This window comes from Nicotiana sylvestris, chromosome 6, assembly GCF_000393655.2.
Source record: "Nicotiana sylvestris chromosome 6, ASM39365v2, whole genome shotgun sequence".
NCBI lineage: Eukaryota > Viridiplantae > Streptophyta > Magnoliopsida > Solanales > Solanaceae > Nicotiana > Nicotiana sylvestris.
This window is the reverse complement of record NC_091062.1, coordinates 40,870,212-40,882,129: the sequence shown is the minus strand read 5'-3', so window position 1 is coordinate 40,882,129 and position 11,918 is coordinate 40,870,212. Positions and strand designations below refer to the sequence as shown.

Genomic DNA, 11,918 nt, shown 5'->3' with positions numbered 1-11,918 from the left:
CCATTTCTTGTTTTGACAGTGCAATCTGAACCCCCTGTTCAACACTGTTCGATTCTGATCATTAGCTATTGATTGTATGTGTTGTAATTCGCGTAGTCGATTCAATATATGTCGTCAATTAGTTTCAGCTTTGAATGGTAATAATTTGATTCATGTTATTTGTTTTCTGCTGAAGCTTTGTTTGAATCCAATTAAGAATTGAGTATAGCTACTTATAGTTTGTGTATTTGAATCAGAAACATTTAAGGATTGGGTTATAGCTGCAGTTCAGGGTTGAGTCTGAATTGATGGTATGTGCACTCTTGGGCAGCATGTGCATTATAGTTTCCTTATTGAATTAGAGCAAATTGGACAGCATGTGCTGTCAGGGCATATTCAGGCTACCCATACTCTTGTTTAGCTTAATAAAAGGGAAACCACTTTTAATATTTAAAGATAGGGCTGTCAGGGGGAATCTCATGGGAGGGGGGCTTTATTTTAATCTATTGAGTGGAAAAAACAGCAGGAGAACATGGGAGGGGTTTCAGTTTGTTTAAACAGGCTGTTTTGAATGGGCTGAGAGAAACTATAAAAACAGAAGGGTCTCCATTAGTTCAAGGAGGTTTTTTTTTAGCCATCAAAAACAGCCCCCTAAAAAACTTATTTTTGGGAATTGCTGAGCAGTATAAAATCACAGAGAGAACAGAGGGCAGGAGGCATTTTTTTTGGAGGTCTATCTTTTGTTCTGAAAACAGCTGACAAAAAGGGGTAGATAAAACATCATTCCATTGAGCTTTGGTTTAGTTCAAAGCCCCAGTAGTAGATATTGATCTTCTGGTTTGACTCCAACTTGTTGGAACTTCTTATGCAATCTACTGGTCCAACTTTGATTTGAGCTCAAGTCCATTTTGAGTCTTTTGCATGCTGTTTGTGGATGTTTGGGTTTCACAAATCATTTCGGGCTTCGTTTGAGTTGTTCCTGGTGCATCTGGTTGCCGAAACTGTTGTGTTGCTGGGGCTGTTTGTTATTTATCACTGCTGCTGCACTGATCACTCCTCTTTTCCTTCTTGTTGTCCAATTTCCAGGTACACATTTGAATCTCATACTGATGTAACAGTAAAAGCATGAAATGAAAGACGCAAAGGAGTTTAATCAGTTGTCGCTGTACTTACAGCTTTATAAATGTTGCTAAAATTGTGTAATTCTTTAGTTTGTAGCTCAATAGAAAACACCTTAGTTATCTCATACTTAATTGAAACTTAGTTGCTGTAAAATTGCGATATATGGTTTGTTTAGCAGTATATGTGATGTAGCTATGTAATTCATGGAATGTACAATTAGCTAGTGTAATTGTTGATTTGAACTTCCTCTCCAATTATGTTTTGAATATGTAGGGCAGGTGGCTTTTAACCTTGCCAAATGCAATGTGGTTTTAATCTTTTGAGTTTTAACTTTATTGGATCCCGCTTAGGCAGTTTATAGGACAAGTTTCGAATACCATTAGTAGCATCTTCTAATAAGTAATTCCATTAATCTTGTTTAAATGAGTTAGTTTAAATTCAACTTGAGAAGCGTTTGGAGTGAGATTAGCATCTCATCAATCTTGTATGCAACTTCCTTTACCAAATTAAAAGCATGTTCACCCATGGAATAAGGCACGAAACAATTCCCGCCTCATAAACAATTAATCAGGTAATTAACAAGAATCCGGAATTGGCCAAGCATGCAATTCAATTAGTATGTATTTTCTTTCTTCCATTTCCTATAGACGAGCATAATAAAGAGTAGTCATTGTAGGTTTATCCTTTCAAAAATAATGAGACGAGCCTCGCCAAATAACAAAATGCAAATTGCGGGGCCCTCAATAATTGATCATAATAAATACTTAGAATTTGGGATGGACTGTTTAGTGAATTTCACTGCCTTCCCCAAAGGTAATAACGCGTTAGACTCTTTAGGCGCGACTTAATTAAATTACATTCTTAAATTCGGGTGCGCATTTATGTGACCCAAATTCAAATCTCAACGGAGTCGAAATGTGTTAACAACTACGGGTGCATTGATTGTGACGTGGTTCGAGATGCATTTTCACGACGTTGCAATTCTATAAAAATAAATGATAATAATAAAAGCGGTTTAAACTTAATAAAAGCACATAAGTCACAACATGTATTTAAATCAGATATTTAGCCATTATAACAATTTAAGCGACCGTGCTAGAACCACGGGATTCGAGGGTGCCTAACACCTTCCCTCGGGTCAACAGAATTCCTTACTTAGAATTTCTGGTTCGCAGACTTCATTTGGAAAGTCGAAAATTTCCTCGATTTGGGATTCAAGATAAACCGGTGACTTGGGACACCAAAAGCCAAACCTTTCCCAAGTGGCGACTCTGAATTAAATAAATAATCCCATTTCGAATATTTTCACTTAAATTGGAAAAAATCCCTCGTGCATTTAACCCTTCGGGGCGGGCGCGCAAAAAGGAGGTGTGACAGCTCTGGCGACTCTGCTGGGGATTTCAACCCAGAACCTCTAGTTCAGGGTTCAAGAATTCAAGCTTAGAATAATTGTTATATTTGGCTTTATTATCTGATCTTTATTTCATGTTTTGGCATAACGTGCTAAATTTTGTCTTTTACCGCTTTGATATTATCTGAACTGTATATAAACTGTGCCGAAACCCTTCTCTTCTTACCTCCGGGGAGAAGCTTGCTGGTCGAGACTCCCTATTCTGTTAGTGTCAATACCTGAAATAAGAAAGAGGTCGGACAAGTTACAAAGCCGGACGATCTCGCGGGTCCCCGGTACGTAGCCCCCTCCTCGACTCGAGTTGTCCGCTCGGGTACACAGTCTAGAACATAAACCCAGGTTATAAACCTAGTATAACAAAACATCATGCCGGATCCCTAGTAGGAACTCTTATTTGCATCATGTTGCATTTGACATAGGGGACTCAACACAGGGGTTGGGTCCGTCTAGGACAGGCAACCTGAAATGAAAAGACCATCCTGCTACATCCCGTTTGTTTTGCGCATTTATTTGCTTCAGTTCTGCATGCTGACCGACTTCTAAAAAAAACTCTTAAAAAATATAACAGTGTAGGGAGATAATTACTTATTTTGGAAAAAATAAAACCAATGTCGAAGTATTGTCAAAACCTCGCCAAAATTTTCTAAAAAAAAATGATGAAAACAAAGTTTGTCTTTTAGTTTGATTTATTAAAAAAAACATATAAATTTTTTTTCCTTTTAATCACTTTCAAAATCAAAAAAGGGGGTATTTATTTAAAAGTAAAAAAAAGAAGGGAAAATTCAAAATTCAAAAAAAATATATTGTTTCATTTGTAGTATCTCTTTAAAAGATTTTCGAAATTTCAAAAAAAAAAGTGAACAGAAGTTTAAAATTCATAAATATTTCCTTAAAAAAATAAAATAAAAAATATATATATAAAATAGTTGTTCCTCTTTTTCTTTGAAAGATTTTATTCAAAAAAGGGGATTTAGTTCGTTGCCCGAACTACGCCGGTTTGATTCAAACAGGGTGCGAGATACGTAGGCAACCCTTATCGGGTCCAACCTCCCCTTTTCAAAATAGCCAAAATGTTAGAATTTTAATTTCTTCATGAATGAGTCGGGAGATGCCGTTTTGTCAAGGATAGCCGAATGTTCCCCAAAGGGATGCCGGAAGGCTGACTTTGCACAAACGACCATTATTGGTCATCTTTATTTTTCTGACCAACTTGCCCAACGGCCTTAGAATCCTCGTCCCCGAGGCTCTGTGAGGCCATGTTCCCCATGTTGTTTTCATTACTACTAAAAGAGTTATAAATAAATCAAGTGATTGTTTTTGTCAAAAATAGCCAAATGTTCCCGCAAGGGACGGCGGAAGGCTGATTTTGCGTAAACGGCCACTTTCGGTCGTCTTTTAGAGTTTTGATCGGTTGACCCTCACAGCCTTAAAATCTTCATCCCCAAAGTGCTGAAAGGCCGTGTTCGAAAATCTGATCTTCTTTTTTTTTAAGAAAAAAAATATAGTCAAAATATTTTTTGAGTCAAATCATTTTTGTTAAAGTCACCTTAATAAATGTGCAGGATGAGCACAATGCAAAATGAACACTTTTCGATAATGACTAAAATCCCTGTCAAGTTACGGCTATGGTGGAATGATCTAGGTGCTGAAGGGCAAGATGAGGTCAAGAAATATCTGAAAGGTCTCACGGGTTTATTGGAAATCCAGCCTCGGGGAGATATCATAAGAGCTTTGGTCACCTACTGGGACCCAGCACACAATGTTTTCCACTTCTCCGATTTTGAACTCACCCCGACTCTGGAGGAAATGGCTGGGTACATCGGAAATGCTGAACTTCCATTAAGGCAAAGATACCTGGTCGCCCCAAGAGCTGTCACGATGCATCGATTTCTAGACTCACTAAAAATACCCAGGACGGTCCACAACCTAGATTTGGCTGCCGGTTTTTGTAATCCATGCTTCATATACGACAGGTATGGTCATGTAGGAGGATTCAACAATCCGATTAACAAGCTATGCAGCAAAGGTAGTCGTCATAAGTAGGATAAGCACAGACGGGTGGCTTTCATGATAACATTTTTGGGCCTTCTGGTATTTCCGAGGAAAGATGGGAATATTGATCTGAAAATATCCGGGGTCGTCAGTACTTTACTCACTCAAAATGACAGTACTCTCGCGCCTATGGTGGTATCCGATATCGTTCGAGCTCTCATAGCCTGCAAAGCCGGGGGGAATTTCTTCGAAGGTTGTAACTTGCTGCTACAAATATGGATGACCGAACATCTCTGCCATGGTTCCGAGCTTTTGAGCCATGGTTCCTCGGAGAAAACTTGGATAGAAGAGTTTTACACAAGAACCAAAGAGATCAGTCTGCCCAAAGGAGTTATGGCATGGACTTCATTCTTTCAAGCTCTCACTGCCAGCCAAATATAGTGGACACTGGGATGGTTGCCTATTGATGAGGTCATGTATATGACAACAACTAGAACTCATTTCCTACTGATGGACTTAAGAGCATTCAACCTTACGCGCCCTGCTGAGTCTTGAGACAACTCGGAAGATACCAGATAGTACCATACGAGGAAGATCTTAGTGCTCAAACAATTGAGATAAGCCCTGACGGACAATTTCCTGAAGCAAAAATCCGCTAGATCTGCAATGAATGTCAATAATTGAAAGCAGATATTTGTGTGCAGGATCGGGCCAAAAGTGAAATGGCACCAGGTTACCTTGCATGGTATAGAAGAGAACTCGAACACGAAAGGCTGGCTAAAACACCCCACATCCTGAATTTCGCCGAGTCATCGCAAAAGCAGTGGGATTGGTTGGCAAAAGAAAGAGTCTATCGTACCGAAATCAACAAGTTGAAGCAACAAGTGAAAGGTCTGAAATATGAGCACAACGTACAAGTTGCTACCGATCTAGGAGAAAAGAACAGGTTGACTCAGGAAAACGAGATGCTCAGGGCCCAGATCAAATAGATGAGGATAGATGCTGATAACCAGCCAAGGAGCCGGTCGGATAAACGATTGATAAAAGCTTTAAGGATGGAAATTGGGGAGTGCCGGAGTGAGTCAGAAAATACCATAGCAGGGCTCGAAGCACACTGGGCAAAAAGGACAGAAAAACGTAACTGGCACCTGCGGCAGTTGGAAAGGGATCACGAGCGAACCATTGCCAATCTAAAGGAGAAGGTGGACAGAGTGTTTGAGCAAATCCGAACCCTGGGAGTTGAAAACAAACATTGCCGCAAGCTCTTAGCCCAGATGGAAGTAGAAATTCAGCAATGTCAAAATCAATGCCTCCAGGATTCTCGGGTTATGACAGCCCGTAATGATCAAATAGAGCACTTACTCAAAGAAAAGAGGCAAACCAGGGATAAGATCAGGACCATTGCCCATGCCATCATCAGACGGTGTCTACGGTGTGAAAACATGACCAACATTACCGTTCTCTCGGCAGTGATGGTTTATGTCAAGCAGATCATGCATGAGCTGGAACAACTTGAAAGGGATCTCACAACTAGGACCGCGGCGAGGCCAAACGATGCCCCGCGGGCGCCAATTCTCGAAACCTTAATGTATTCATAGTTCGAGTCTGTCCGTCTTTTGCCTCAAGGTGTATTAGTCTGTTGAGTCTGTACTTTTTTTTTCAAGGCTTGTTATTTTCCTTTTGTCAAGAATGTTAGTTTGTAATAGATTGTTCAGTAATAAAATGTGTGCTTCTTTTACACTCATCTGTTTTGAACTACGTAATGATCTAATTCACGCGGCATCGTGATATGTAGGCAATCCTCATCGGATCCGGTCACATTTTGAACTGCAAATATTGAAAACAATGATAAAAAAAGAGAAAAAAAAGAAGGAAAGAAAAACGATGAATAAAGGGAAGCCTAAAAGAGAAGCCGGAATGACGCATGCCTTCGTTGCAAACATGTAGAGATTCACTTAACTGTATAGGTACATCATGCCCCAACGTGAGATTACATATCTATTATTTGTTTCGAACTAACCGTTCGTTTGCCGTTGAGTCTTTCCAGGTTTTTAGAAAAGGTGGTTGGTTTGGTGGAGGTCTGGCCTCACATTCATACTTCACGAGTCGAAAGGGAGTGTTCAGTTACCCGTTGTTAAGTCGAGAGGGGGTATTTACACTTACTTCACGAGATCAAAGGGAAGCATAGAAATGTCTTCAGAAATTCCTTTGCCGACAGTTCCTGTTTCCGAAGAGAGTTCAATCTCGACCGTCCTGACACCCGAGTCAGCAACTGTTGAGGAAAACAGAATCTTGCGGCTCCGCATGTTGGAAATTTTGGATGAATGGAATAACGGAAAAGAGCCATCGAGCGTAATCCCTAGGTTCCCTGAGTTGTTCTCCAGGACAAGTGGGACTTCCAACGTCCCCATAAGCTATCCAGCTACCCCATTCGGGTACACTGCCATTTCAGCCCTCTTTGCTGGATCGCCTTCTGATTCTTATCCCCGGATGTCAACAACAGATGTAGCTACGAACATATTCACTGCACCTCCCTGTCCAATCGTGGCACAACCTGCTACACACAAGCCAAATTTCGACTCATCCTCATTCACATTCCAAGCACCATCCTTCTCACTGGAGCCAACTCGGTTCACCACCAGCACTCATCCTCAACAGCCTGAATACGAGTTTGCACCTGGGCAGGATCAAAACCCCAAAACTGCTGAACAAGATGAGATGGCAAAAAGAATGAGGAGCCTTGAGTAGAGTTTGAAAAACATGCAAGGTTTGAGCTTACAGAAGAGCGTCTCCTATACCGATCTATGCATGTTCCCTCACGTGCACCTACCCGTGGGTTTCAAAACCCCAAAATTTGAGAAGTATGATGGGCACGGCGACCCCATTGCTCATCTCAAGAAATATTGCAACCAGTTGCGGGGAGCCAGCGGCAAAGAAGAATTATTAATGGCATACTTCGGGGAACGTCTGATATGAATAGCCTCAGAGTGGTATATGGACCAAGACATATCTCGATGGCATATATGGGATGATCTCGCCAGAGATTTTGTGAGACAATTCCAGTACAACATTGACATTGCACCAGACTGAAATTCTATGTCAAACATGAAGAAGAAACCTTCAGAAAGCTTCAGAGAATATGCTATTAAGTGGCGCGAGTGGGCATCGAGGGTAAAACCGCCCATGGACGAGATAGAAATGGTCACTACTTTTCTCCAGGATCAAGAATCAGACTATTTCCAGAATATGATGTCAGCCATGGGAAAGCCTTTTGCGGAAGCAATCAAGATCGGGGAGATGGTGGAGAACGGTTTGAAAACGGGTAGAATCTTAAGTCAAGCAGCCATAAGGGCAACCTACCAAGCCGTCCAAAGCGGATCCGGAGGGATGGCAAGAGGAAAGAAAAAGGAAGAAACATCCATGGCAGTCTCAGAAGCGAGGGAATATCATAATCCCAGGCCCCGTTTTCCAGAAAGAACCCCACAACATTACTACCCCCACCAAAATGTGACATACGCTCCTCAACCCTACATGGTCATGAATACCCAGCCCCATGTCCATCCGCCACAGCAAGCCAATCGAGGCCAAGCTCCACCTCCCAGAAATCAGCCTCCCTACCGCAACCACTATAATCCACAGCCCCTTCAAAATAACTTCCGCCCTCAGGAACCACCTAGAAGACGGACTTTCACACCCATCGGTGAACCGTATTCTACCTTGTTCCCAAAGCTAGTCCAGATGGGTTTCCTGCAGCCATTCCTTCAGACAAGGCACAATCCGGCATCACCTACTTACAAAGTCGGTGTTAGGTGCGCCTATCATTCAGGAGCAGAAGGGCACGATACAAATGACTGCTGGGCTTTGAGAAGGGTAGTTGAGAATTTAATAGAGCAGGGGAAGATAGTACTAAGGGATGAGGAGGTCCCAAATGTGACTAACAACCCGTTGCCCGCTCACAATAACGGGCCTTTGATTGGAATGATTTGCGAGGACAAAAAATTTGATCCTTCTTTAAAAGCTATAATCGCCATCGTCGATGCAGGTAAAAAGCCTAAAACCACCTCGAAGCTAGAGAAAGGGGAAAAGAAGGTTAGTACTGTCAAGGTCGAGCCTGAAGAGAATGTGGAGAAAAAGACAATGACGATGGTGCCTGTGAGGAATGAAGTTCTTTACATTCCACGAGGTCGAGCAGAGAAGCCGCAAAGTTTCGAAGTCAAAAGGGCAAAACCAATGTACGTACCAAAAGGGACCTATGTGGTCCGGAGGACGATTCAACCATCTCGGCTGAATGAGCCAGTGGTTATCGGACGCGTGCCACAGAAGGCGATGACAAACCCATCCACTGTACCGTGGAACTATCAAAGAACGTTGGTTATGTACAAAGGCAGAGAAGTCACGGGAGAACTTCCGGAGAATACTTTCATTGGAAGGTATTCGAACACTCAAGAGTTAAACAACGCCGCACGGAAACGCTTCCTACCAAAGAAGCCGGTAAGCATTGAAGAAGCGGAAGTTTTCTTCCAAAAGATGAAAATGCCAGACTACGAAGTGGTGGATCAACTACGCAAGTGCCCCGAGCAAGTGTCCATGCTATCTCTGTTGATGAGGTCGGCCGAACACCAAAAGATCTTGCTCAAGACCTTGAACGAAGCATACATACCAGTTGAAACCTCAGTCGAACAATTAGAACGAATGACGGAGAGGTTCTTCGCCGTTAACCAGGTTTCTTTCAGCAAGAACGACTTACCTCTAGAGGGAGCAGCTCACAACAAAGCCTTACATCTGACAGTTAAATGCGAAGACTACTACGTCAAGCGGGTAATGTTGGATGGAGGATCAGGTGTTGACATTTGTCCGCTCTCCACACTGCAGAGAATGGAAATTGTGACCGGAAGAATCCGCCCCAATAAAGTCTGCGTAAGGGATTTTGATGGCATCAAGAGGGACACCCTCAGGGAAATAGACTTGGTGTTGACTATAGGACCAGTGGAGTTTGAAATAACTTTCCAGGTGCTTGACATGGATACGTCTTACAAATTTCTCCTCGGCAGACTTTGGATTCATGCGGAAGGGGCTGTACCTTCCACTCTTCACCAAATAGTGAAGTTTGAATACGAAGATCGGGAAATTGTGGTCCACGGAGAAGACGAACAGTCTATTTATCAGGACCCATCCATCCCATATCTGGAATCAAGGTAAGGGAGCGAGCACACGGTTTATCAGACTTTCGAAGTTGTGCTAGCAGAGCAGTATGAAGAAGGAAGACCTTGCCCCCAACCTTTCTTGTCCAACGCCTCAATCATGGTGGCTAAAGAATAACGGAACCCATCACCTTGCCTTCCACCAAGAAACTTTTTGGGATAGGTTTTCAACCCACTCCAAAAGATGAAGAGTGGGCAAAGAAGAGGAAAAATGAGGGTTGGAAACTGCTTCGGCCATTGCCAAATCTATACGAAACTTTCGTCAGACCGAAATACATCGAAGAAGAAGACGATAAGGTTTTCACGGCCGAAAAGATCGAGGAGATATGTGGGGCAATGAGAGGAATGCTCTACGAAGCTCACATGGTTCAACCGGGAGAAGGCACCAGCACCGCTGAGATGCTCTATGTGGGGCTAAACGCCAAGCTTCGAAACTGGGAGGCCACGCCATTCCCAACTAGACAGGAGTCCGGGTAGACCTGTCTTGCCACCTTTCCTGCATCACGAGTTATCCCCAGGATATAACTTGGATGTTTTTTCCCTTCAATTGTTGTTTTGAATTCCTGAAACATAAACATTGTTATCTTCCAAATTCCAAGAAATAAGAATCATTGTTTTCTCATTTTTCCCTTTGTTCTGATTTTTTGTTATTTTTCCTTTATCTTTTCTTTCAGTTATAATAATGCAGCTTTAAATAATATGACATGCTTGCGGACTTCACGCCCACTTCACAACGAGCTGTTTAATTGTGAAATAATGAACCAAGAATCAGAATATGACGAAGAAGAGGCTTTTAGGGAGATAAATCGAGAATTGGAACACTTTGAGAATAAACTTAAGCTGAATCTGAATGACACTGAACCGGTTAATTTGGGAACTCCTGAAGAAATCCGAGAGACCAAAATAAGCATTCACACGGACGAGAAAACGCGAGATGTGATAATTCAACTCCTTTTCGAATTTAAAGATGTGTTTGCTTGGTCATACGATGACATGCCAGGATTAGGTGTTGATCTAGTGGTGTATAAATTGCTAATTCACCCTGATTGTCCTCCAGTTCAATAAAAGCAAAGAAAGTTCAAAACTGATTTCAGTGACAAAATTAAGAAGAGATCACCAAGCAGCTAAAAACAGGAGTAATTCGGGTAGTCCAGTACACCACGTGGCTGGCGAATGTAGTTCCAGTGCCGAAAAAAGATGGGAAGACTCGGGTATGTGTGGACTATCGAGATTTGAACAGAGCGAGTCCCAAAGACAATTTCCCATTTCCCAACATCCACATCCTTGTTGACAATTGCGCCAAATATGAGATCCAGTCTTTCGTAGATTGTTACGCAAGGTATCATCACGTGTTGATGGATGAAGAAGACGCCGAGAAGACTGCTTTCACTACACCTTGGGGCACTTACTGCTATCGAGTTATGCCATTCGGTCTGAAGAATGCTGGGGCAACTTACATGAGGGCCATAACTGCCATTTTTTATGACATGATGCATCAAGAAATAGAGGTGTATGTGGACGACGTGATAGTCAAGTCCAAGACGCAGGACAATTATATCCAAGACTTGAGGAAATTCTTCGAGAGACTGAGGAAGTACGACTTGAAGCTGAACCCAGCCAAATGCGTTTTCGGTGTCCCATAAGGCAAGCCTTTGGGTTTCATAGTAAGCAGGAGAGGTATCGAATTAGATCCAACAAAGATAAAATCTATCAGAGATCTACCTCCCCCAAGAACGAAGAAAGACGTGATGAGTCTGTTGGGCAGGTTAAACTATATCAGTCGATTCATTGCCCAGCTGACTAGCACGTGTGAGCCCATATTTAAGCTATTAAGGAAGGATGCAGCGATCAAATGGACGGCTGAGTGTCAAGAAGCTTTTGACGAAATCAAAGAATATCTTTCAAATCCCCTAGTTTTGGTCTCGCCAGAGCCAGAGAGACCCTTGTTCTTTTATATGACAGTCTTGGAAAATTCTTTCGGTTGCATCCTCGTGCAACATGAAATAACCGGAAAGAAGGAGCAAGCGATCTACTACTTGAGCAAGAAATCCACCAACTACGAGGCCAAGTACACTCTGCTAGAAAGAACGTGTTGTGCTTTGACGTGGGTTGCTCAAAAATTGAGACATTATCTCCAGGCTCACACTACTTACCTCATAAGCAGGTTGGATCCTTTGAAGTACATATTTCAAAAGCCAATGCCTACGGGAAGA

General features: G+C 42.2%; 1 protein-coding gene across 1 annotated transcript; it reads left to right on the top strand.

Annotated features, from left to right (window-relative positions):
- Positions 1–8,242: 8,242 nt before the first annotated feature.
- LOC138870524 (uncharacterized) lies at positions 8,243–11,348 on the top strand. Its single transcript, XM_070148335.1, has 3 exons — positions 8,243–9,226; positions 9,377–9,699; positions 11,045–11,348. Exons 1-3 carry the CDS (start codon positions 8,243–8,245, stop codon positions 11,346–11,348), a joined length of 1,611 nt encoding a protein of 536 aa, XP_070004436.1.
- Positions 11,349–11,918: the final 570 nt, after the last annotated feature.

Coding starts and splice junctions, on each gene's coding strand:
- LOC138870524 (XM_070148335.1), top strand. CDS start 8,243: ATGGGTTTCCTGCAGCCATTCCTTCAGACAAGGCACAATCCGGCATCA. Junction 9,227..9,376: donor GGTTCTTCGCCGTTAACCAG/GTTTCTTTCAGC, acceptor TCCACACTGCAG/AGAATGGAAATTGTGACCGG. Junction 9,700..11,044: donor ATCCCATATCTGGAATCAAG/GTAAGGGAGCGA, acceptor TTGTTACGCAAG/GTATCATCACGTGTTGATGG.